Source organism: Natrix helvetica, assembly GCF_964273705.1.
Source record: "Natrix helvetica genome assembly, chromosome: 2".
Classification (NCBI taxonomy): domain Eukaryota; kingdom Metazoa; phylum Chordata; class Lepidosauria; order Squamata; family Natricidae; genus Natrix; species Natrix helvetica.
In genome coordinates, this window is record NC_138552.1 from 207,846,978 (window position 1) to 207,873,681 (window position 26,704).

At 43.0% G+C, this 26,704-nt stretch overlaps 1 protein-coding gene across 1 annotated transcript; it reads left to right on the plus strand.

Annotated features, from left to right (window-relative positions):
• The first annotated feature begins 101 nt into the window (after nucleotides 1-101).
• MYCT1 (MYC target 1) lies at nucleotides 102-23,430 on the plus strand. Its single transcript, XM_081942334.1, has 2 exons — nucleotides 102-259; nucleotides 19,253-23,430. The coding sequence occupies exons 1-2, from the start codon at nucleotides 211-213 to the stop codon at nucleotides 19,780-19,782; spliced, it is 579 nt and encodes a 192-aa protein (XP_081798460.1). The 5' UTR covers nucleotides 102-210; the 3' UTR covers nucleotides 19,783-23,430.
• The last annotated feature ends 3,274 nt before the right edge of the window (nucleotides 23,431-26,704 follow it).

The window sequence follows — 26,704 nt, forward strand, 5'->3', positions numbered from 1 at the left end:
CCTTTTTCAGGAAACATGTGGCAATGCAAGATAAGGGAAACGGTTGCTAATTTTGAGTATAAAAGCAGGAAATCTGATACACTGATTTCCTTTCATGAAAACAGAACAAGTTTAGGGAATGTGTGACGGTATTTTTGTTTTCACAAATCAAAATTCTAATATACCCCCCATTTATTCTTAAAATTACTTTCTTTGTCCACGTTGAATGCAATGGATAACAGCACAAGTGAGGAGAACTTCTGGCCACCCAATTTCTGGAGTAAGTATGCTAGTCAACTTGTTACTTTTACTAAAAATGTGGATGAAAATATTTTCTAAATTGTCTGCTCTCAATTCTCTCTGCTATGCAATTATATTGTATCTCGCTTAGGTAGTGTATTCAGCATAAATCAGAATATTTCATGGTAAACAAAGCGTTTGCAAAATAGAGAAAAATATTTTAACGTTGCTGGCCCTCATTTGAAATCAAGTTTCATTAGCTCATGCAATGTTGGGGTAATAATAATGACAATAATCATAAACTGAGACACATATTTGCAAATTACAAGCCTTTTATTCAGCTCAGTTTGTTTTTAGATGTAGATATGTCACTAACCTTCAAGGGACGTTTCATGCTGACAGCCAAAAGAGCAGGATTGTTACTTTCCTGTTCATTTAGATCTACAGAGGTGAACCCAGTAGGGAAATAGGCTATTTTTTTTGCCCACAAACTAAAAGCCTAAACTGGAAACTATAAAAATTAATGGAATACTTTGAATTGCAATCTTGTTTTTCAATGCTGGGATGATTTGTGATGTTCTTAGGCATCCTCACTGTTGTTATTCTTTCTCTGCCTTTATCCAACCAGCGTGGGACCTCTGTTTTGTTTTCCAAGTTCCAAGAAGGTATTGTTGTTGTTTGTTTTGGAAAGTATGGCCATGTTTCTCTGTTACTGGGCCCACCTGTTGATTTATCCCAGCTGCTTCATTGCTGTTATACGGTGTTCTGCCTTTTGACGTGCTGGGCAAAGATCAGACAGAAACAGGCAAGGAAATTGTGGGTTGGTGATCAAGAACCATGCTGGCCTGTTTTTTAATCGCTCTTGGGAATCTGTAAAGAGATGAACGTTTAGATAAGAAGCTAGATGTATGAAGAAGCAGGGTCAGTGAATGTCCTTTTACTACAAATTATATTGATTAGTAGTCATAAAGGACCTTTATTTTGAGCTCTTATTATAACCACTTCAGATTAATTTTCATTTTGATAGAACAGAATAACAGAGTTGGAAGGGACCTTGGGAGTTTTCTAGTCCAACCCCCTGCTCAAGCAGGAAACACTATTCTATTTGATAGAAAGGTGAACTGCAGAGAGTTCAAATAATTTACTTCATTGAATACAGGACCTATTATAGCATTGTCTGAAAATCTTGTCACAAATGAGTACAACCTATTTTGAGATGATAGGTGCGGATAGTAGCTGTAAAGGGAGCTTGCCCATTACGGTTACAAGTCATGACAGTCATTAAGAGAGGGACCAAGGGATTGCCTTGCTTAACAACCTCAATCAGTGTTTTCCCCATAGCAATCATTAAGCAGAGCACAAAGTGCTTCAGTGATTGAGAAGGCCCTGGGAAGCCTAGCACAGGCCCAGGCCTGCACTGCAGCACCTCCTTAGCTTCCCAGAGATCATATTTTGGAAGCAGGCCCAACTGCTTTATTCCTTGGCTTCTCTACACATTGCAGAGGCTACATGATGCTGTCCCAGAAGTGGGCGCCATTTTGGAGTGACGATAATTCATTGCAGACCCTCCCAAAATGGCATCTCCTTCCAGGATGGTACCATGTGGGAAGGTCCTTGGCAGATCAGCTGCTTCCCGAAGGAGATCTACAGAAAAGGTAAATGACCAAAGTGTGATGGGGATAGGGAGGAAGTTGTGGGGTTCAGAAGGATGGGAATCAGACCCAAGGCCCAAGGGGACCCAGCAGAGAAGGATGATGATAGTTGGGGGGGGGGGTTGCTGTAGCATGCCTGAGGTCAGTCGTAAAGGTGGTTGGATTATCAAGCACCCACATTTTGTTCATGTGACTGCGAGGAACCACAGGGATCATAATTGTGAGCAGGGATCATACGTCCCTTCATTCAGAACCACTGTAATTTTTAACTGTCACTGAATGAACAGTCATAAGTCGAGTACCACCTGTAATGTCTTCTTTGAAAGCATTTCTATGCATCAAGATCATCAGTTATCAAAGAGACGGAAGAAGACCAATTCTACTTAGTATAATATTTGTTAAGCAAAACTGCATCAGGTATTTGGAAGGAGCTAGAAATTCAAGCAATGATATGTCAGAGAGCATCAAGAAGAGTTCAGAGTATAGATTGTGGGAGGTAATTATCCTGCTATACCCTGTAATGGCCAGCTCTCACCTGGATATTGCATTCAGTTTTGCACAACCCACTTTTAAAAAGACATTGAAAAACTCGATCAATTCCAGAGAATTGCACTTAAAATTATATACAGCGTCACAGTGCTTTACAGCTCTCTCCTAAGCAGTTTACAGAGTCAGCATATTGCCCCCAACAATCTGGGTCCTCATTTTACTGACCTCGGAAGGATGGAAGGCTGAGTCAACCTTGAGCCTGGTGAGATTCGAACTGCCAAATTGCAGTCAGCAGAAGTAGCCTGCAGTACTGCACTCTAACCACTGCACCACCACGGCTCTTTAAAAAATCATGTCCTAAAAGTTCTACTGCTTATAGAAGAGAAGGTTGAGATAGGTCACAATAGTTGTCTTTAAATATCTGAAGTGCTGTTACACTATAGAAGATTCTGACTTAGAATTTATAAAGGATATGTGACTACTACACAAATCCATAAAACATATAGCTCCCTTAAGAAGCAGGCCACAGGTACAAACTAAGCGACCCATGTACTTCTATTATGTGGTGCCTCATTTCAAGTCTAAAGTCTTTAAGTCTGAATATCGCTGAATATCAGTGGAGAAAACCTGCTGAATTCTTTGTGCTATCTTTGTGGGTATTTGAAAATATCTCAGAATCAGTCTTCTCTTCTGAAAGACCCCAATTTCCTCAATTTTCATAATAATAGAAATAATGTAATACTTTATTAGCCATGTGTGATTAGACACACAAGGAATTTGTTTCCAGTACAAAAGCTCTCAGTGTAGATGCAAAACAACAGAATAATAATAATAATCGTAATAATGATACCAATAAGAGAGAGTAGTAAAGAAGATGGGAAGGATAATAATAATAATGCTACAGCTGTACAATGTGAGTAAATATACTTAGACATAAAACAGTACTGTAAGAATTAGGTGCCCAGCAATATGATGGCAGGAGAGAAAAATACTGTCCCTATGCAATGCCCTAGAGCAGCCTCCCGAGGGGAGCAATTATGTCTGAGATATGAGGGGTCTGTAGATATCTTCTGAGCCTTCCTTCTGACCCATGTAATATACAGGCTCTCAAAGGAAGGCAGACTGGCTGCAATTATTTTTTTGCAGTCCTAACTATCTTTTGGAGTCTGTATCTGTCCCTTTTGATTGCTGTACCAAACCAGACAGTTATAGAGGAACAGATGACTGACTCAATAATTCCTCTGTAGAACTGTATCAGCAGCTCCAAGGGCAGTCTGAACTTCCTGAGTTGACTCAGAAAGAACGCTGTTTGTTGTTCGCTTTTAATGATGGTTTTAATGTTAGGTGTTTCACATTAAACATTTAATGTTTAATATTAGGTTCAAATCCTATCTAATATCTAATCTCCTGGATATCCCTCTCACTTTTCCGTGTCCATTTTGTCTGAATTTTTGAGAAGAGAGGAGGACTAGATGAGACGAATACTAAAGACAAGTCTGACTACTTAAAAACAAATGAGACTTTTATTTTGCAAGATTCTGAAACTGCTTCTGTAGATACAGATTAAAATTACATTTGCATGATTCATATTTGGTTTGCACAAATTATTTCCAAGAACTATTACCAATCCATGCATCATCTCCTGAATCTGTACATTTCTGATTTCTGTCTTCTACCTGAATATTTTCACTTCATTTCCATAAGTTGTCAGGATCATTTTGATTTTATTTCCATGTTCTAAAATATTAATAATACACTCTATGACCAGTCACATGGACAAAGAGGTTAAACAGTGCTTGCCAAAGTATTTGATGACAACCCATAGAGTACAATATTAATATTTTAGAACATAGAAATAAAATCAAAATGATCCTGAAAACTTACAGAAATGCCGTACAAATATTCAGCTCCACAACCCAGTCTCTCAGATAGAAATGAAAATAAATCTTATTTCTAATTGTGAGGGACCAAACTTACCCATCTCTTCAACATAGTTTGTACTGCCACTATATTCATTCTCCATAGGCCATTTCTTTCAAAGAAAAAGGGGGGAAATGTTTAAAGCATCTGTTGAATGTTATGCCTCAAAGGCATCAATTAAATGCAAGTGGCATTATAGAACATATGGGCAACCTTTGTTCAAACTCACAGTAGAATGTCACTGAATACACAAAAAACTGTTGAAGTTTTTCATTAAGTAATTTAGCTATTCAAATGAAATTAAAAACAATGCATGCACCCAAGAGTGTGAGCGAGTTCCCCCCCCCCCCGTCCCAATTCAGTCAAAGCTGCCACCTTAGTGTGTACAGGTTTCTGTGTCTTAAAAGCTGTCTATCATGCAGCAATTAAGCAGGAAGTAAGAATGTCTACTTTCTCATTGGATCTGCTTGCTAATTTCACATGCGAAGTGTTTGCTTGCTATGATAAAGAGACAAGATTTCTGCAAGATACATTGGGCCACTGATGATTTCCATAACTTTCTCTTGATCCCATTCAGTTTATAAGAGCTCATAGACGTTACTGTCACACATGCACAGATCTGAACTTTAGGCAACAGGAATTACCAAAACTGAAAGACGCCTACAGGAGACAGAAGAGGGAATATGCTCACAATTACATTGTAGTTCTTTGCAGACATAAGATATATTTTGTGAAGGTAGGTTATGAAGGGGAGGAAATCAATTAGATCTCTTCCTGTCCCATTTAGTTCTAACCTCCTATGTCAGAACCGTTGTTCAGAAGGTGGAGGAAATTAGGAATGGATTGGGGAGGAGACAGCTCTGCTTTGCTCTGAATCTCAAATTGCCATGGTATTCTCTTCTAGACACACTCAGATTCAGAGCAAGCATGACTAATTTTTCTCTGCTCCTGCACAGCTTATGGTGTCAATAGGAGGGGAGAAAACATGAATCCAAACACTTGCTGAACTCTTCCCAACACCTTTTTGGTCTGGCTGTCAGAAGTTAAGAGCTGCTAGGGCACAGCAGAAAAGAAGAAAAATACAGTTATAGGACGGATTGCTTGATTGACTGATCACTTGAATGACTGATTGCATTTTATCCTGTCAGATTCCAAAGATGACTCCCAACAGTTTACATCAGAAAAATGATAACAGTATAAAATCATATACATAATCAAAAATACCATCATGTACTGGTAGCATTGGTGGCCATTCATTCTCCAAATGTTTCTGCCTAATAACATAGACTATCTGACAGCTGTTGCTAGGATGCTGAATAACATCTTTTTTTATTCTTTTTTTTAAAAAATCAGTTCTTCAGTTCAAAGGCTTCAGACTCAAGTGCCTGTTTGAACAATATTAGCAGCTTCCATCCTATTTCTCATCTGTTAGTTTATGTTTACCAGATCATGTTAATACCAAAGTGGCAGTTAATTGCTTTGGGGCTTATGATGCAATGCAGTGGTGGATTTCAATTTACTTTACTACCGGTTCGCTCATGTGCGCACTCCCGCGATGCTTCTGCAACATGCGAAGAAGCGTCCAGGCAGGTGGGCGGAGCCTCCCGCTGACACCACTATCAGTTCACCCGATCCGGGGAGAACCGGCAGAAACCCACCTGTGATGCAATGACATCTCCAATGATGTTGCAATAGAAGTAATGAACGTAAACCAAGAGAGTGACATTTGGGGACAGGGGGGGTGGGGGGAGAGAATCTGCATCAAGTCAGTTTATTTCTCTTTTAGGTAAAGGTAGAATTGTTCCATTTCCCCCCAATCTCTTCTTCCATTTAAAGGTGGAGATGCTTCCTTGCTCTCTTTTTAAGGATCCTGGAGAGTTACCATAAGATACTGTGTCTACTGAATGAACCAAATTTTTGGCTTGACATAACACACAAATCCTAATCTAAACACAGCAAGCTAAATTAAATAGTGGCTGGTCAGTTTGCAGCTCAGTGTATTGTGCACACCCATGCCGTACTCACCTCCCAGTTGGACTACTGCAATGTGTTATAAATGGGGCTACCCTTGAAAAGTATCCAGAGGCACAGAACACAGTGGTACAGAACATAATGAAAGTGGTACAGAACACACTGCACAAGCAGTATGGTTGCCCCTAGAATTATATATGTAACACTTATGTTACACTAATGCATTGTGTGCCAGTTTACTTCTGGCTCCAATTCAAGGTGTTGGCTATCACCTTTAAAGTTCTTCATGGCATGGGACTAGGTTACCTGAGAAGCCATCTCATCTCAATTTCTCTCACCCAATCAGACAGGGAGAGCATGCTGTGGATCCTGTCAGTTAAAGAATTTTGACTGACAGGATGTAGTGAGAGGGTCTTTCCACTGCTCCCATCCTTTGGAACATCTTACCCCCAAAGATGCGGTGAGCGTCTATTCTCCTGGCCTTCTGGGAAGACTGGGATTTACCAATTAGCATTGGGGGTCCAAGAGTGTTATGCAACTCTGGGGTTGGCTGGTGATTTCAGGACACTCCCTCCGACTTGTTAAACTTTTATGCTTGTTAATTTCTTAGCTTAGTTTTGCTAAGTTTCTTGGTCACTTAACAGAATAAATCAATATGAAAAAACTCCATAAATATGTACAGGCCATAATTTATACAACTTATTAAATAGCTGTGTGTGTGTGTGTGTGTGTGTGTGTGTGTGTGTTTTCCAGCATAATTCTGGAATGCCTTGAACAATTTCAACCAAACTTGGTACACAGATGACTTACTGTCTGGAAAAAAATACTGTGTTGGTAAGACACCCCCTTGGGGTGAGTGTTCTGTTACGATACAGCCTGTTGTGCCTTAAAATGGCTTCTACTGTACTGCTGTAAAATGGCTTCTACTGTTGACATGGTAACGGCTTCACAGTATTCCACAAAGAGGCTCCCTCTGGTAAGGGGGGACAATCCAACATTAGAAATTACATTTGGTCCAGACATTTCCTCCCTATAAATAAATGCCCAGGCAACACTGGGTTATGGGCTAGTTGATTTATATTGAAGAAAAAGAACAAAAAAACCCAGATATTTATTTTTACTTTTAACTTCTAAATTTGAACCTTGTTTTAAACTCTGTTTTTAACTGTGTGTTTAGTCAGGTTTTTATATTATTTTAGGATATTGTTTGTAAACTCCCCAGGGTTACTTAGGTGAAGTGGGCGGCATAGAAATTTGATGAATAAATATAATGCATTTCATAATTTTGAGTGTTTTAATTTTAGTTTTTTAGATCAATGATGGCTCTGTGAGGTCTGGGAAGATTATAGTCCAGTGATGGCCAACCTTTTCGGCACTGAGAAACATGTGTGTGCGTGCTCATCAGGGCCGTGCTCCGGAAAGCTGAACTCCTGGGTTCTAGAGTGCATGTGCATCCAACGATCAGCTGGCCAGCGCGCATGCGCAGGCCAGTTTTTGTCACTGCCATGGGTGTGAAGGTATCATGCTCTAGAAAAACTGAACTACCAGGTTCTGGCGTGCATGCACACCTGACAATCAGCTGGGCGGGGTGCATGCGCACACTGATTTTCGGCACTGCCGCACGGACAAAGGACAGCCCTTTGTCCCACGTGCATGCTCATCAGAAACCCGGAACACAATCAGTCAAGGCCGTATGTGCCAGGCAACATGGCTTTGCATGCCACTTTGGGCACATGTGCCATAGGTTCGCCATCAAGGTTATAGTCTCTTCTGCTATGTGATTAATATTCTTTTTCATGATTATTCCACCATTTAAAACAAAATCTTCCATAAATCACATGCATTTTATAAATGAATTAGAAATACCCATTCATGCATAATAAGAAACAAAAACCCAGAGTTTATTTTACAGTTCCATTTTTTTTTTAATGCATGGCTTTTCACCATGCCTAAGATGGAAGGGGGTTAGGGAAAAAAAATATACTCTTGTTCAGATGTATAATGTATTTGCCAAATGTTTCAGCAGGATATTTTGCAGACTGCAATGCTGTTGAATTTCCTTGTTATTAAGGGACACCTGAAGCAGCCTGGCTCCACAAGCAAGCTTCGTGCTTGCCAACTTTTGCAAAACCGCTTTCTATTGGTTAGCCCCTCAACAACAGCAGGAAACTGCTACTTCCATCTAATTTAATTTTGTGCATAACCAAAAACAATAAATCAAGATCTGTTTGAATACAGACAATTTTCTAAGAGAGGAACATAACTCTTGATGATGTTACTGTAATTTTTTTAAGGGCAGTAATATTTTAGTGCTTGCACGCATTAGATACTTTTTATTTAGATTGATAATGTACTACATATTAAATGTTATTTTCTAATGATTCTGTTTAAACAACGCAGAAGGAAATGCCTTCTTTTGAATATTGGTTGAAATCCAAAGAAAATACCTTTCCATGCCTGAGCATTTTAGTAAAAGGCCCTTCAAGACCTAACACAAAATTACAATATATAGTATAAAGGCTCAGTCTATTCTTAGTCATGTAGAAATTAAGGTGCAATTTGCCTTCCAAAAGTAAAGCAGGCTGCATTACATTAGGTCAGGGGCAGTGGTGGGTTTCAAAATTTTTTGGAACCTACTCTGTGGGTGTGGCCTCCTTTATGGGAGTGGCTTGCCAGCCATGTGACCTGGTGGGAGTGGCTTGCCGGCCATGTGACCAGGTGGGAGTGGCTTGCTGGCCATGTGACCGGGTGGGAGTGGCTTGGCAGTCATGTGACCGGATGGGAGTGGCCAAGACAATGTCACTGAATTTTTTGCCCCAATGAATGATCTACAAAAAGAAAATATAAAAAAGGAAATTTATTATTTTGTGCACTTACTACTTAAATAAGATTAAAATAAGTACACAAAACAATAAAAGAGCTACTTACAGAAGGGAATAAATACATATTTAATTTTACACATGTTAACAGCTGTTGGAATTGTGTTTGCACAACAGTGGAAAAAACAAAGATATGAAAATGAATAAATATTAGAATGTGCAAGAATGAATAAATTGACAATTAAAACCAAGAAGGCTTTGAATACTTTTTCACGTGGAATTTGTTTTATCAATTGCTAACTAACAGAAACAGCAATTAGAAATCTAAAAGTATGAAAGAAAACACCAATTATGAAAGGAAAGGTCATTAAAATGTATAAGGAAATATTATTAGTACTTGATCATTATTAATGTGTAGATAACTGCAGGACATTACATACCCACAAACACAAACTATGACAGTGCCAGGAAAACACACACACACACACACACACAAAAAAAAAACAATTCCCCCCCAAAAGACTGCAGATGAAACCAGTTTTTTCCCTAACCCTAAGAACAGGAAAGACAAAGCCACAGGAATAAAAACCATCAAGGCATTGTGGGAAATTATAAAGGACAGTGCCAGGAAGCTCACAGAACCAGCAACCACCTCACAATTACCTAAACAACCAGGTATCACACAGAAACACACAAAATCTGGCAAAGCTGCCTTGCACCAACCTGGCCTGCCCATAGAAAAGAAGCCACCTTGAGACACATACCATACACCAACCTGTACACTTAAAAGCAACATATTGCATCACAAATAAAACATTTGCAAAAAGGAATAACATTTCTTGTAATAAACATTCTATAAACAATAAATAAATAAAAATTCCCTAAAAATAATTAAAAACCACCAGGTTCAGAGAACACCAAAGGACCCCACAGTCCTCTCCCTCCTTATCTTTTTCCTTTTTGTCCTTCGACTTCTCCTCCTCCTCCTTTCCCCACAACCCCATCTAGCACTGATGATGTTACCTAGTTTGGTAGTGAAATGTCTGTAAAAAAAACCACCAAGCTCAGAAAGCAGCAAGGATCCCACTTTCCCCCACCTCCTCCCTCTTTCTCCTTTTTGTCCCCCCCCCCAAAGACTGCAAATGAAACCAGTGTTTTTTTCCCCCCTAACCCTAAGGACAGGAAAGACAAAGCCACTGGAATAAAAACCATCAAGGCATTGTGGGAAATTATAAAGGACAGTGCCAGGAAGCTCACAGAACCAGCAACCACCTCACAATTACCTAAACAACCAGGTATCACATAGAAACACACAAAATCTGGCAAAGCTGCCTTGCACCAACCTGGCCTGCCCATAGAAAAGCACCCACTTTGAGATATATAAACCTGGTCTGAACACTTTTAAGCAACATATTGCACCACAAAGAAAACATTTGCAAAAAGGAATAATATTTCTTGTAGTAAATATATTTTATAAACAATTAAAACATAAAAATTCCCAAACAATAATTAAAAAAAAGATATTCTATAAATAAAAAAAATCCTTAAAAACCATTGTTAAGTATTCCACCAGCAATAATTTATACTATAACTATTTTAAGGTATTGTACCAACTGTAACCATTATTCCACCAGCAATAATTTATACTGTACCATTTCAAACTACTCCACACACAATAATTTAAAATGAAACCATTAAAAACATTCAATACACAATAAATTACAATAAAACAATTTAAAACAATTCTATACACAATACATTTTAAAGTATTGAGTATAGAATATTTTAAAATTGTTTATTTTAATTTATTTTGGATAGAATCTTTTTTAAAATAGTCTGAGACAATTTTAAAAAAGAATCCATACACAATAAATTGAAGTAAACCATTTTAAAATATTCTACACTCAATACTTTTAAGTAAAAATATTTTAAAAAATTCTATGCACAATAAATAAAATATTATTTTAAAATACATTAAAAAAATAAAAGAAAAAAAACCAGGTTACTTACCAGCAGGCAGAATCAGCAGCTCTCCGATGCAACAGGCAGCAGACAGGCAGAGAGGCAGGAGGACAGGTAAGACTGTTTAAGACTCTTAGGGCTTAGCCAGCCAGGCGAGGCTGGAGAGGGGAGGGTGGGGGGCTTTTGGCCTAGCCTCGCGGAGGCTTGCCGCCCATGCCAGCCTGGTGCTTTGTCCCGGAAAGGCCCAGCGGCCTTTCCCGGGCGCAGCTAGCTTCCCGGCGGCCGCGCGTCCCACGCGACGCCGGTGCTTTGTCCCGGAAAGGCCCAGCGGCCTTTCCGGGGCGCAGCTAGCTTCCCGGCGGCCGCGCGTCCCACGCGACGCCGGTGCTTCGCCCCGGAAAGGCCCAGCGGCCTTTCCCGGGCGCAGCTAGCTTCCCGGCGGCCGCGCGTCCCACGCGACGCCGGTGCTTCGCCCCGGAAAGGCCCAGCGGCCTTTCCCGGGCGCAGCTAGCTTCCCGGCGGCCGCGCGTCCCACGTGACGCCGGTGCTTCATCCCGGAAAGGCCCAGCGGCCTTTCCGGGGCGCAGCTAGCTTCCCGGCGGCCGCGCGTCCCACGCGACGCCGGTGCTTCGCCCCGGAAAGGCCCAGCGGCCTTTCCCGGGCGCAGCTAGCTTCCCGGCGGCCGCGCGTCCCACGCGACGCCGGTGCTTCGTCCCGGAAAGGCCCAGCGGCCTTTCCGGGGCGCAGCTAGCTTCCCGGCGGCCGCGCGTCCCACGCGACGCCGGTGCTTCGCCCCGGAAAGGCCCAGCGGCCTTTCCCGGGCGCAGCTAGCTTCCCGGCGGCCGCGCGTCCCACGCGACGCCGGTGCTTCGCCCCGGAAAGGCCCAGCGGCCTTTCCCGGGCGCAGCTAGCTTCCCGGCGGCCGCGCGTCCCACGCGACGCCGGTGCTTCGCCCCGGAAAGGCCCAGCGGCCTTTCCCGGGCGCAGCTAGCTTCCCGGCGGCCGCGCGTCCCACGCGACGCCGGTGCTTCGCCCCGGAAAGGCCCAGCGGCCTTTCCCGGGCGCAGCTAGCTTCCCGGCGGCCGCGCGTCCCACGCGACGCCGGTGCTTCGCCCCGGAAAGGCCCAGCGGCCTTTCCCGGGCGCAGCTAGCTTCCCGGCGGCCGCGCGTCCCACGCGACGCCGGTGCTTCGCCCCGGAAAGGCCCAGCGGCCTTTCCCGGGCGCAGCTAGCTTCCCGGCGGCCGCGCGTCCCACGCGACGCCGGTGCTTCGCCCCGGAAAGGCCCAGCGGCCTTTCCCGGGCGCAGCTAGCTTCCCGGCGGCCGCGCGTCCCACGCGACGCCGGTGCTTCGCCCCGGAAAGGCCCAGCGGCCTTTCCCGGGCGCAGCTAGCTTCCCGGCGGCCGCGCGTCCCACGCGACGCCGGTGCTTCGCCCCGGAAAGGCCCAGCGGCCTTTCCCGGGCGCAGCTAGCTTCCCGGCGGCCGCGCGTCCCACGCGACGCCGGTGCTTCGCCCCGGAAAGGCCCAGCGGCCTTTCCCGGGCGCAGCTAGCTGCCCACCGCCCGCACGGCCCACGCCAGCCCGCCGCTTCAGCGAGGGAAGGCCTAGAGGCCTTTCCTCGCCGAAGCTAGCCTCCCGCCCCCCCTCGCGCTTAGTTGCTTACCTGAAGGAAGCAGCAAGCTCCCAGCGAAGAGAAGGGAGTTTTGAAATGGAGGACAACCCGCTTTTAAACGGGTCGCCTCCAGCCCGCTCACTGATTGGCTGAACTCCAGCCAATCAATGAGCGGCTAGCTGGGCTAGCTAGCTTAGTGCGGACGGGCGGGGGAGCGAGCGAGCTCCGTTGGGATGGCAAGGGGGATAAAGTGACAGGACCGGTGCCGGTTCCCGGTTACTTCCGGGTCCGGTTACTTCCGGGTTCGGTCTGGAACCGGTTCGCGCGATCCGGTGCGAACCGGTAGGAACCCACCACTGGTCAGGGGTGTCCAAACTTGGGAACTTTAAGACTTGTGGACTTCAACTCCCAGAATTCCCCAGCCAGCCATGCTGGCTGGGGAATTCTGGGAGTTGAAGTCCACAAGTCTTAAAGTTCCCAAGTTTGGACACCCCTGCATTAGGTAAAGCAGCTGCTTATGAAATAAATCCTTCAGCAACTGCATATCAGAAGTTAACCATTTGTTTTGGGCTGCCATCTAAGGGCCAACCAGAATTTTGCTGCTGAAATATGGAACCCATATTCCATAAGCTAAAGTTGCCCATCAAAAGAGGTCTGGTCTGCTTTGGTTTCATGGATAGTATATTGCCAGGGTGTCATCAAATTGTCTGCCCATGGGCCAGATGTGTCACGTGCGGGCCACGCCCACCCCAGCTCAAAAACGTCGGGAAACGTCACGTGACGGCAACATGACATGGTGAGTTTGACATCTGTAGTATATTGCTACTCAGTATATTTTCAAATGAATCTCAGTCGACTGAACCATACAGTGGTGGGATTCACTTATCTTTGCTACTGGTTTGCAAATATGAGTGCGCTTGCATGACCAGAAGGTTGCGCATTATGTCAGGGTGGGTGGGCGGAGCCTCCAGCAGCCACCACTACCAGTTCACCCAAACTGGTAAGAACTGGCTGAATACCACCTCTGGAACCATATCAATCTAATGCTTAAGGAACCACTAGATAGCAATAAAAAGAAACAGAAAACTCTGCTCCTGCTTTCATTAAATGGTCATCTGGATTTGTGCAATGCAGATATGAAAGCACTAACACTTAAATGGTACAATTATCTTGCATGATTAGTAGAATTTTTTCATGAGGTAATGAAACGTTCTCATTTTGCATTTGTAACCTTTCTGTCTCTGTGTGTATTTTTTTCTTTTCCTGTCACTTCTGTCTTGTTGGAAAAATAAAACAGTTACATAGTACAGTGTCATCAGACTGGTAGCTTAGCATTAGGAAGGTTAATAAAGAAAACTTATCTATTAAATTGTTGTCTAAGACAAGATATAACAAGCTTCTGAATTACATTAGGAGGCTAAGGGAATACATTTCTTTCTAATAGGTATGGTAGTATTTGTTACTACACTCTATTGCCAAAAGTATTCGCTCACTTGCCTTTACTCGCATATGAACTTACTGTAAGAGACATCTCATTCCTAATCCATAGGGTTCAATATGATGTTGGTCACCTTTTGCAGCTATAACAGCTTCAACTCTTCTGGGAAGGCTGTCCACAAGGTTTAGAAGTGTGTTTATGGGAATTTTTGACCATTCTTCCAGAAGCGCATTTGTGAGGTCACACACTGAAGTTGGACGAGTTTACATAGCCTACCACTTCATGGCTGAGTTGCTGTCGTGGCCATGGAAGTGATTGGAACACCTGTTTCAGATTATTTGGATGGGTGAGCGAATACTTTTAGCAATATAGTGTATTTCATAGCATACATTTCATACACCTAATTGCTCTATTTAAGCACATTTCCAGTAGAGGGCAGTGTTGCCATAATCATGTCACAGAGAAATGGTTCATTCTCTCTTTTTTAATCCCTGACATTGCAGAGCAAAATTAAAGATCTTGTGGAACATATTTGTTTTATTTAAACAGTTTTGCTGTAGTAGATTAGCACACCTGATATCTGCAAAGTGAAAGGTGAATTCTACTCATGAGAAGCTTCACCAGCTTCAGCCAATATTTTTTATTTCCCTTTTAAATTCCCCCATCCAAGCTAGTAAACTATCACATATAAATCCCAAAAGTGCTTTTTTCAAGAGGCAAATGGACTTTCTGGTTTTTCTTTGAAGATGTTCAGCTTCTCATCCAAGAAGCTTCTTTGCTTCTCATCCCAAAAGCTTCTTTTCGGCAGGACGCAACGTGTGTTGGCAGGAGAGCAGAGGTCGACCCTAAGCCCCCTCATCTGTGGGGTGCCACAGGGGTCGGTCCTCTCGCCACTCCTGTTCAACACATACATGAAGCCGCTGGGTGAGATCATCCGTGGTTTTGGGGTGGGATACCACCTGTACGCTGATGATACTCAGCTGTACATTTCCACCCTGAACCACCCCAACGAGGCCGTCGAAGTGATGTCCCGGTGTGTGGAAGCCGTACGGGTCTGGATGGATGACAACCGACTCAGGCTCAACCCTTCCAAGACGGAGTGGCTGTGGGTTCCGGCTCCCCGGTTCAACCAGATAATTCCATCTCTGGCCATTGGGGGCATTCAACTCGCCCCCGTGGAGTGGGCACGCAATTTGGGCGTCCTCCTGGATGCCAAGCTGTCCATGGATGAACATGTGACAGCCGTGGCCAGGGGGGCGTTCCATCAGGTTCGCCTGGTGCGCCAATTGCGCCCCCTATTGGACCGGGACGCTCTACGCACAGTCACCGATGCGCTGGTGACGTCTCGCCTGGACTACTGTAACGCTCTCTACATGGGGCTTCCCTTGAAATGCACTCGGAGACTACAGTTGGTCCAGAATGCGGCCGCGCGGGTGATTATGGGGAGCACCAGGTACTCCCATGTGACACCACACCTGCGCGAGCTGCACTGGCTTCCTGTGGTCTATCGAGTGCGTTTCAAGGTTTTGATTACGATCTTTAAAGCGCTCCATGGCTCAGGACCTAGTTACCTGCGGGACCGTATTCTGCCCCATACATCCCTACGACCTATTCGCTCGCACAGAGAGGGACTTCTCCAGGTGCCGTCCACTAGACAATGCCATGGGGCGGCGCCTAGGAGCAGAGCCTTCTCTGTGGCGGGCCCAGCCCTGTGGAATGACCTCCCCCCGGATATTAGGACCACTACAGACCTCCGCTCCTTCCGTGTTAAGCTCAAGACCCACCTTTTTCAAATATCTGGCCTGGCCCAACCATAACTTCGTTACGCTCCTGAGGGGTTTTTTAATTTAGCAATTTTATTTAGGGGATTTTAAACTGTGTTTTAACTGTGTTTTTAGCTGTGTTTATTGTCTTTCACTTACAAGTCTACTCTCCTCCATGCACAAATGTAATTGTCCTTGTTTTTTCGTATGTATGTGTGTCCTATGTGTATTTTATCCTTTTGATTGTACGCCGCCCCGAGTCCTTCGGGAGAGGGTTGCGGCTAATCAAATAAATTTGATTTGATTTGATCTTGGATGAGAAACGTAACGTCTTCAAAGAAAGCCAGAAAGTCCAGTTGCCTCTTGAAAAAGCACTTTTGGGACAACCATGACCTGGATGACTGAGAATCTCCATAGATATCATGCATAAGTGATGCCTACTGAAGGTATTGATTGAGTTTAAATGCAGAACTTTAAATACAAAAGGAACATGCTGAGTTTTAAAATGCTATTGCCAAATAGAGTGGATTTATATTTGTTTGGCTGGATCCACGGTTTGGCAGTATACACAGGCAGTGTGTTTAGTGGATTGATTTATGACCTCATTAAGCTCAATTTCCATTGTAGCCATTTGGTTCCGACATAACAGGGTTACATTTTCAGACTTCAAGTTTTTAAAGTACCACTATTTATTATTGCTTTCCTAAAAATGGATAACAGCAGTGCACTGTTCCTAAGGCTACCATTGTAGAAAGTTTTTTTAAAAAATGTAATATCAAAAAGTAAGGCAACAAATATTGACTAGAAATGGGTAAAGTAAAAACAACACTTCACACTGTGGTTCTTCATGATTTTCATTAACTCCTGTTCATTTCCAGTTGCAATCCAAGATGCTTATCTATCTATCTATCATCTATCTATCATCTATCTATCATCTATCTATCTATCTATCTATCTATCTATCTATCTATCTATCTATCTATCTATCTATCTATCATCTATCAACTATCTATCTATCTATCTATCTATCTATCTATCTATCTATCTATCTATCTATCTATCTATCTATCTATCTATCTATCTCTATCTAGATGTGTGTGTGTGTGTGTATGTGTATGTGTATGTTCCAGCATAACTTTGGAATACCTCAAGCAATTTCAACCAAACTTGGTACACAGATAACTTACTCTCTAGAAAAAAATACTATGTGGGTAAGACACCCCTCGCGGTGGGCTGTTCTGTCAAGATATAGCCTTTGTGCTGTAAAATGATTCTACTCTACAGTGCAGTGGAGTTGCCATGGTAACAGCTCCACAAGGGTGCTCCCTCTGGTAAGGCGGAAAATCCAATGTTAGAAATTATGTTTGGTCTGGACATTTTCCCACCAAAAAATAAATACCCGGGCAATGCCAGTTTATCAGCTAGTATTAAGTATATAAGCTCTCCATAATTTCAGATCCCAGGAGCTGAAAGAGTACTGGTAGTCCTTAACTTACAACAGTTCATTTCGGGACCATTCAAAGTTACAACAGCACTGAAAAATGTAACTTGTGACCGTTTTTCACAGTTATGACCTTTGTAGCCTCCCCATGATCATCTGATCCAGTCAAACTGGCAGCCCCTGGGCTGGATGCATCACACACAGGCCATGCGCACCCCAGCTCCACAAAGGGGAAAATACATTGTGAAACGTCACATGACTGCAACATGACACTGCAGGTTTGACACCTGTGATGCGATCAAAATTCAGATGCTTGGCAATTGGTTCATACTTATGACGGTTACAGTGTCCCCAGGTGATAAGGTTATTTTCTGTGACCTTCTGACAAGCAAAGTCAATGGGAAAACCAGATTCCCATAACAACTGTGGCAAGAAAAGTGTAAGATTAGGCAAACTGGACTTAACAAATGTTTCACTTAACAACATAAATTTTGAGCTCAACTGGGATCGGATTTTCCTTATTCCTAATTTGTTATTTTGTCTTTGCAAAAAAGAAAAAGAAAAAAACATCACCAAGCTATGAAAAATATAAATGGCAGATCAATATAATATATTACTATATAAATATTTAATAGATGTTCATATAAATAATCCATCATTTTAAGACAAAATTTAGCAAATATCTCATTTTTGTTCTTTTTCTTCAACATATTGATTTATAAAATAAGGTGTCAGGTCTGCAGCCATATTCCTTTTCGATCTTTGGCCTGCCACACTTTCTATTATTCTACTATGCCATTTCTATTGTGGGAAAATGGGAGGGGGGATGGTATGAAATTACATGCTATGTAGCCAAAATAAAATTCCTTTCTAGAAAACCAAGGTCATCGTTTGTCTCTACCCCTCTGCACCTGATTGGAACTGGATGGGTGGAACTGCCAGCATGGCAGTGGAAGATTGGACTATGTGATGTGGGTGTGGGGGCAAGATCATGAACTTTCAACTGGATGGGAAAACCAGGAAGCTTTCAGATTTGGGTTTTCCCAGATGTGCCAACATGGCTCTCTTAATAAATTGGAACTTTGAGCAATACTTTGCCTTGGACTCTGATTTAATTTTGGATGCTATTTGGAACCCTGACATAAGGTTAATGAATTATGGACAGTATGTACATATTTATAGAATTTTTTTCATGTTCATGTGTTCAATTAAGTGACCAAGAAATTTAGAAAAATTAATAATTCTAGATTAGTGTTTCCTAAAAATTCTGAAATTTCTCTCAGCATTCCTCAGAATTCCCTAGTCAGCATATTCTCGGGGGGGGGGGGATATTGCCTTTTCATCATGTTTTATCCTCCTCCCTTCTTGAGTATATTAAACCTATAAATCATCCCTTAAACTAGAGCCCTCTAGCTCAGTGGTTCCAAAATTTCTTTTTATATGATCACTACCAGATTACTGAAAGCTTTTAAAGAACTCCATCTCACTCAGGGACCATGACACATATTTTTCCTCTAAATGGCATCAACAGTTCCCCTAATTTGATGATGATGATGACTATGAAATTTTACAAGATTATATCTTGAGAATTTCCAGGTCAAAGCTTGGGAGATAGTTAAATATGGCTGTTGAAAACAAAACAAAAACTATTTTGGTACCCAGCAGGGACCAATCCTCATGATTTGCCGAAGATTTTAGATTGGCCTGGAAATCTTTGCTCTCGGGATATTGGGATTAATTCTCAGTTACCATAACTGTTGACCAGGGTGGGAAGGAGCTCCTTGAACTTTTAGTCTCAATGCTTCTGCAGAGAAATAGGTTGGAGAAATCTGGTCTATTCATCTGAAAAAAAATCATTTCTTCATGAGAGCTGTACTTACTATTAACTGCATGCTTTTTGCAAAAATGTCAATTTTTCCCCATAGAATTTGTGATTCATTGCCTGACCATTGTTTTTCTTTTCTAGATCAAATAATAATAGCATTTTCGGTTTCTATGGTCATTGGACTTGTCATTGGAAGCATATTCTGGGCCCTTTTGACTTGCCTGTCTAGCCGTAGAGCCAGCGCCCACATTTCCCAATGGAGCACCTCATCATCCAGCTGGCGTACCAGAGCTGCTCATGGCTGTGTGGCCAACAGGCCTGGATTCTATCGCAACAGCAGCTGTGAGCGCCGAAGCAATCTCAGCTTAGCCAGCCTCACTTTCCAAAGGCAAGCGTCTTTAGAGCAGGATAATTCTTTCCCAAGGAAATCAAGTTTTCGGGCCTCCACATTTCACCCTTTTCTACAATGCCCTCCACTTCCTGTGGAAACGGAGAGTCAGTTGATTACCCTCGTCCCCACCAGTACCACCATCACGCCTACTGGAACGTCCACCAACAGCTTCACTCATCCAGAATTCACTTGGTCAAATAACAGCCTTCGTGTCTTCCATTCAACACAAATCCCGCCTCCTGCTTATGACTCTATCATAAAGGCTTTTCCAGATTCTTGACTTCAATTCATGAAATTCAATCCTATGATTTTTTGTGGGCCGTTGAAGATACCTGGGAAGCTTACAAAAGGAACTACAGTGCTGGGACAGGAGGGATCTAGTGAAACCTGAGCAGATGGTGTGATATCGGGATGTTCCTCAGCTTTGAAGATCTTTCTCACGATTGTAGCTATCTCTGCCGTATTAATGCGTTTTTATAATTAACTTTGCTTATTAAGCATTGCCTTTCATTTAGACAATATAAAAATGGCTTGCAGTACAGACACAAAGCATAAACACAAAGTTAAATATCCTGCTATTAATTAGAACAAAATGGTGTTTTCTCCTTTAAAATGGGATTTTAATTTCAAAGCCTTTTCCCTGGGAATCTGAATTTCCAGACTTTATTTTTCCTGTGATGTGTACATTAGTTACCATTACAGTAAATGAATGCAGTAATTCTTCAGCCGAAATCTAGGTTAGTTCATGTATTAATTTTGCATAACTGAAAGGGTTTTATTTATGTGTTTAGAAATAGCTGTGTCAAACCACACCCTGATTAAGGCTTGGAGCAGGGGTGAAATGCTCTGAAGTCTGCTACCAGTTCAATTCACTACTGGTTCGCGCACATGTGCACCACTGATTGTCGCACAGCTGATCGTTGGAACTAACGAATCGCCCAAACTGGTAGCATTTTTTAAAACGTTCCAATGATTAGGTGTGTGACAATCAGCTGTGCCGCGTGATTTCTAATCGTGTGGTACAGCTGATTGTTGCAGAGCTGATAGTCAGAGCTACCGGTTTGCCTTACCGGTGGCATTTTTTTACTACCGGTTCAGGCGAACCTGTAGCATTTTTTACTATGAGGTCAGGTGAACCGGTAGCACTTTACCCCTGGCTGGGGGCCAATTCCCACTTCCCTAATTTTTGCTTCTGAGGAATGGAGGAACTGCTGTAAGAAAACCAATGCAGTGTTCTACATTATTGTTTGCTTCTTTTCCCCCAACCAGTTTGAAAATTGCTGTGTGGTCTTTTTCCCCAAAGAAGAAAAGTATTTCAGAGAAACACTGGGATAGCCTGGTATACATATTCTAGTAATGAGGAAGCTGAGAAGTGTGTCTTTCATTCTGCCCTTTCTCTGGTGGTTTGCATCATGCAAGGCCTTCCGTGCCTCATTTCAATTCCCATTCTGCCCATTTGCAATAGCCTTCAAACGTATTTGAAAATTTCATTAAAAAAAAACCCCAAATGAATCTTGAGGATGGGGTAAAAAAGGCAATATGTAAGATCCTTTCCTATGAGTGATGACTTGGAAATATGCCTCATCATACACCTTAAGATATTTACAGAGTAGAATGCAGAATAACAGCGTTGGAAGGGACCTTGGAGATCCTCTAGTCCAATCGCTTGCTCGAGCAGTAGACCTATACCATCTCTTCTTGAAAACTTCCAGTGGTGGAGCATCCAGAACTTCTGCAACTTTCTGCTGAATTTGATGGAGCTTAGTGCTGAACATGGACACAAGGCTGCAATCTTAGCACAATTCCACCCCACCATGTTTGGATTCCCAGTCTCTCCAAAACAGTTGAAAAAAGCTTGTCAACCTCTATTTCCATGGAGCTTGAAATGAAGGGAGCCGTAGCTGTTGTACAGAACAGTAGCTGAGGTTTTACTCTGGAAGGGGATTGGAGAGGGAGAGGAGCAAAATAGTTGGAAGGCAGAAAATGCTTTCTGCAAAATAGCAATACCAATAGCACTTAGATTTACCATATTTTGGGGAGTATAAGATGCACCGGAGTATAAGTGCACCAAGGTTTTGAAGAGGCAAATTTTTTAAAAAAGTTTTTGTACTCTGCAAATCTCCCCAAAACGGCCCGTTTTTCACAAAAACAGACTTGTTTTTCCCCCAAAAAGGCATGAATAGCCCTTAGGAGGCTTGTAGAGTGTTCCTGGAGACCAAAAATGAGCAAAAAATGGCCAATTTTACGTGAAAACGGGCCTGTTTTTTGTCAAAAAAAGGACATTAGGAAGCTTATAGAGTGCTCCTGGGGACGGGGGCAGGGCAAAATTGAGCAAAAAATTGCCATTTCTTTGCTCATTTCTGCCCTCCCCAGCCCCCAGGAGCACTCTGAAAACCTTCTACAAACTATGCACGGCCATTTTGGTGAAGGGGGCGGGGTTTCAGGAGGCAAAATATAATGCTGTATTCAGCGTATAAGATGCACCCAGATTTTCAGCCTGTTTTTTGAGGGAAAAAGGTGCGTCTTATACTCTGAAAAATACAGTATATACCGTCTCATAGTGCTTTAAAGCCCTGTCTTAGCGGTTTACCGAATCAGTATATTGCCCCAACAATCTTGTTCCTCATTTTACCAACCTTAGAAAGATGGAAGGCTGAATCAACCTTAATGATCCTGCAGAACTTCCAGGGAAAACCTCAGCATGGCTGCAGTTTCAGATACCTCACAGTTGAGCCAACAATACATCAACCACACTCCCAAACTGAGCCTATATAATGAGATCCGGCACATCCAAATTGCATTGTCTCTGTGTGGCCTGAGAAAAATTAATGGAATAGGTTTTTGCAAAGTACAATATTTATTTCCAGAACACCTAAACATACAAATGCCATTCTCTGTTGTGAACAAGAGGCTTACAGTATTTCTCCCAGGGCTTCCTATACTACCAATGAAAATGAACTCTAATGGACCTCTCTTTACCATCATTATTGTTACCATCATTTCCCGAGTGTGTGTGCAGTGTTGGTAGATTGCAATAAAGCCTTCTTCAGGTATGCATTTGAACTTGAGGAGAACTTCATACTGAATCAAGTTCTCAAGCCAGAAGAGTTTAATAAATGCCTCTGGTTCACCTGTTGCTTTCTCTGACCACCTTGGTTTTAGTTGGGTGATCTGAAGGAGATGTACCTGCATTTGCTTGATTGAAAGCATCTTTCTTTGTGGCATTATACTCCATTAAATATTCAAATCACATTGATAGATGTTTTTATGTTCAAGCAAGCACCTGTCATTCAGATCTCCAAGCTGAACACATGAAATATGAAAGAAACTATAGTAGGGCCACTTCTGTGATTGAGTCCTTGATTTATTCATACCTGAGGAGGGCAAACTCACCTTCATATGCTAAACTGCTTTGCCCATGATTGAGAAACAACGAGTATGTATGTTGATGTGAGGGTGTGGCTATCAACCCACAAACTTCCTTCTTTTCTGAGTGTAACCTGATCTTGCAAAATGACAACGCTCCTTGTGAATGTAAGAGTCCTTTATGCATTAGACCTATAAAATGGGAACCTTTTATTGTCCAGTGAGCTGAATGGTTATCCTCAAGGAGAAGGTTAAATTTGTGTATGTGTGGGGGTTTGTTGATTATAAAGAGTAATTTAAAATTACAGTTGATATTATTCCACATGTAACTTCTAATTTTCATAAGCAGCTTGTGGGAAGGCATTTTTTCTTACTATAATCCAGCCAAATACTGGCATAAATCTCCCTTTATGTATATAGTCAAGTTAGGAAAGCTGAAGCATACATTCTTTATTTCATAACAATTTGTGAAATAATTGCCTATTGGTATAAGTTTAATTTTTTTAAGAATCTATATGTCATGAGTGCTGTGGAAATGATGCAATTTAAATAAACTCCTGACCCTTGATCTGTGGTATAAGTTAATTATTTGTTAAACATTACATTGAAAGGAATTCATTTTGGGAAAGGGAACAGATAGGTATTGCATTTTGTTAGATCCCCAAACACTTACAATTCTTTTCCTAGCACAGAACTGACACTACGTCTCTGATGTCTTGCCCTGTGGTGTTTTTGTTTTTTTGTTTTTTTAGAATACTTGAGGCAAGTAATTTCCTTAGTAATATTATTGTAACGTTCCACCTTGTGGTGTCATTTGCAATACATTTCTTTGAAAGCTCTTGATTTGCTACCTTTTTTGGCAAGAAGCTACCAAAGAATAGAAAGACTTCTGACTTGATCTGTATTCAAATCCATTTCTATTTCTAACTTTCTGTGCTTATTTTGTTTATTTTGGCTTACACCATTTCCAAGGTAGAAGAAAAGTGATTTCCCCAATGGTACTTTCTCACTGTGCCTAAAACCAATGATATTTTCTCATTGTGCTTAAATCAAAGGACACAAAGTTGGGTTTCTCTGATATATTTATTCTTGGCAAGCATAACTTGCAATTTTATCTCAATCATATGACTGTTTCAACATAATTCTGAAGATCCACTTTCTTTTCATTTCATAAAGTACTTGAGATTTTGCATGTATCACTAGTACAGAAGCCTATGGATGATATAGCACAATTTCCAAGAAAGGATTGCGACACAAAGCTGTTTGTTGTATAGGCAAAGTCAGTGACATACGAATAGATGTGAGTGCTTCTCAAGAAAAGTCACATGGTTTCTGACACCCAGAAGAATAAGACTGGCTACTGTGCCCTCCAGTTTCCCTCAACTGCCTCCATTTGGACAGCCCTCATTTTCCTTCCTCCCCCTTTGCCTCCACTGCCTCCATTTGCCTCTGTCACCCTTGTTTTCCTCCCTCCCAGTTTCCCTCCACTGCCTCCATTTGCCTACGTTGCCCTCCTTTTCCTCCCTTCCAGTTTCCCTCCACTGCCGCCATTTGGACAGCCCTCATTTTCCTTCCTCCCCCTTTGCCTCCACTGCCTCCATTTGTCTCCGTCACCCTCCTTTTCCTCCCTCCCAGTTTCCCTCCACTGCCACCATTTGGACAGCCCACATTTTCCTTCCTCCCCCTTTGCCTCCACTGCCTCCATTTGCCTCTGTCACCCTTGTTTTCCTCCCTCCCAGTTTCCCTCCACTGCTGCTTTTTGGACAGCCCTCATTTTCCTTCCTCCCCATTTGCCTCCACTGCCTCCATTTGCCTCCGTCACCCTTGTTTTCCTCCCTCCCGGTTTCCCTCCACTGCCTCCATTTGCCTACGTTGCCCTCCTTTTCTTCCCTCCCAGTTTCCCTCCACTGCCACCATTTGGACAGCCCACATTTTCCTTCCTCCCCCTTTGCCTCCACTGCCTCCATTTGCCTCTGTCACCCTTGTTTTCCTCTCTCCCAGTTTCCCTCCACTGCCTCCATTTGGACAGCCCACATTTTCCTTCCTCCCCCTTTGCCTCCACTGCCTCCATTTGTCTCCGTCACCCTCCTTTTCCTCCCTCCCAGTTTCCCTCCACTGCCACCATTTGGACAGCCCACATTTTCCTTCCTCCCCCTTTGCCTCCACTGCCTCCATTTGCCTCTGTCACCCTTGTTTTCCTCCCTCCCAGTTTCCCTCCACTGCTGCTTTTTGGACAGCCCTCATTTTCCTTCCTCCCCATTTGCCTCCACTGCCTCCATTTGCCTCCGTCACCCTTGTTTTCCTCCCTCCCGGTTTCCCTCCACTGCCTCCATTTGCCTACGTTGCCCTCCTTTTCTTCCCTCCCAGTTTCCCTCCACTGCCACCATTTGGACAGCCCACATTTTCCTTCCTCCCCCTTTGCCTCCACTGCCTCCATTTGCCTCTGTCACCCTTGTTTTCCTCTCTCCCAGTTTCCCTCCACTGCCTCCATTTGCCTACGTTGCCCTCCTTTTCCTCCCTTCCAGTTTCCCTCCACTGCTGCTTTTTGGACAGCCCTCATTTTCCTTCCTCCCCATTTGCCTCCACTGCCTCCATATGCCTCCGTCACCCTTGTTTTCCTCCCTCCCGGTTTCCCTCCATTGCCTCCATTTGCCTACGTTGCCCTCCTTTTCTTCCCTCCCAGTTTCCCTCCATTGCCTCCATTTGGACAGCCCTCATTTTCCTTCCTCCCCCTTTGCCTCCACTGCCTCCATTTGCCTCCATCACCCCTGTTTACCTGCTACCCTATTTGTCTCCATTGCCTGACTTGGCCGCTCGCCTAACTTTTGGTAAGTTTTTCTGTCTCACGTGTACAGGGACTGTGTGACCCCCTCTCCTACCCCACTTGCATTGCCCATGGGAAAATATGTTTCAAGGTTGAATAAATCCTGATTGAAATCTAGCAAGCTTTCACAGGGCATATTCAACAAAACCGAACTGTTTCTTTCACATTTTCTGACTGTGAGAGCAATCAACTCATGAAACAGCTTGCCTTTAGAAGTTGTGGAAGCTTTATCACTGGAAGCTTTCAAGAAAAGATCGAACATCTGTTAGTAATGGTGAAGGCAGTGGTGAGATTCTTCAGCCAGTTTTTTTTTTGTTCAGTCTGGGGAATTGGCTGAAGCCTCACCCCTCCCCATCCCTCACAGCCAGAGCCACTCTTCACCTTATCAGGACGGCATCCCAGGCCCAGCTGCAAGGAAGCTCAGCAAAAAGCTACAAGAAGCTCAGATTTTCCCATCTCTTGTTCTTTCCTTCCCCAATGTCACAGCCTGCCTGGATGTCTTCTCCCTCACCATCTGTCTTGCAGCCTTTTGTGGGGATTTATTTTTCTTTTTTCGGTCTCTTATTTTCTTTTTGAAAAAACCCTCCATGTCAAGATTCGGGTGCTGCCAAGTTCCTCTTACTTGCCAGCAGGGAAATGAGGCAAAACGCACTGAACCACTTTAAGGCAGCTTAAATAAGTTTTTTATGTCCACTGTAACCATTCAGCTTTTGTTGCTGCGACTTCCTTCCTGGCTGGCACATGCCCACCGGCCCATCCTCCACTGCTCAGGTTTGGTTGGAAGCGAAGACTGTGTGCATGTTTGTGTTTGTGTGTGTGTGTGTTGGACTGAATAAGCTGGATAGTAATGGTTGGTTGCATCCAAAGAAGTTTTTGTTTAAGGTGGGTCTCCTAGCTTTAGAAGGAGAGAGGGAAGGAGGAAGGGAAGGGATAGAAAGAGAGACAGAGAGAGAAAAAAGAAAGAAAGAAAGAAAGAAAGAGAAAAAAGAAAGAAAAGCAAAGAAAGAAAGAC

Coding starts and splice junctions, on each gene's coding strand:
- MYCT1 (XM_081942334.1), top strand. CDS start 211: ATGGATAACAGCACAAGTGAGGAGAACTTCTGGCCACCCAATTTCTGG. Junction 260..19,252: donor CTGGCCACCCAATTTCTGGA/GTAAGTATGCTA, acceptor TTTCTTTTCTAG/ATCAAATAATAATAGCATTT.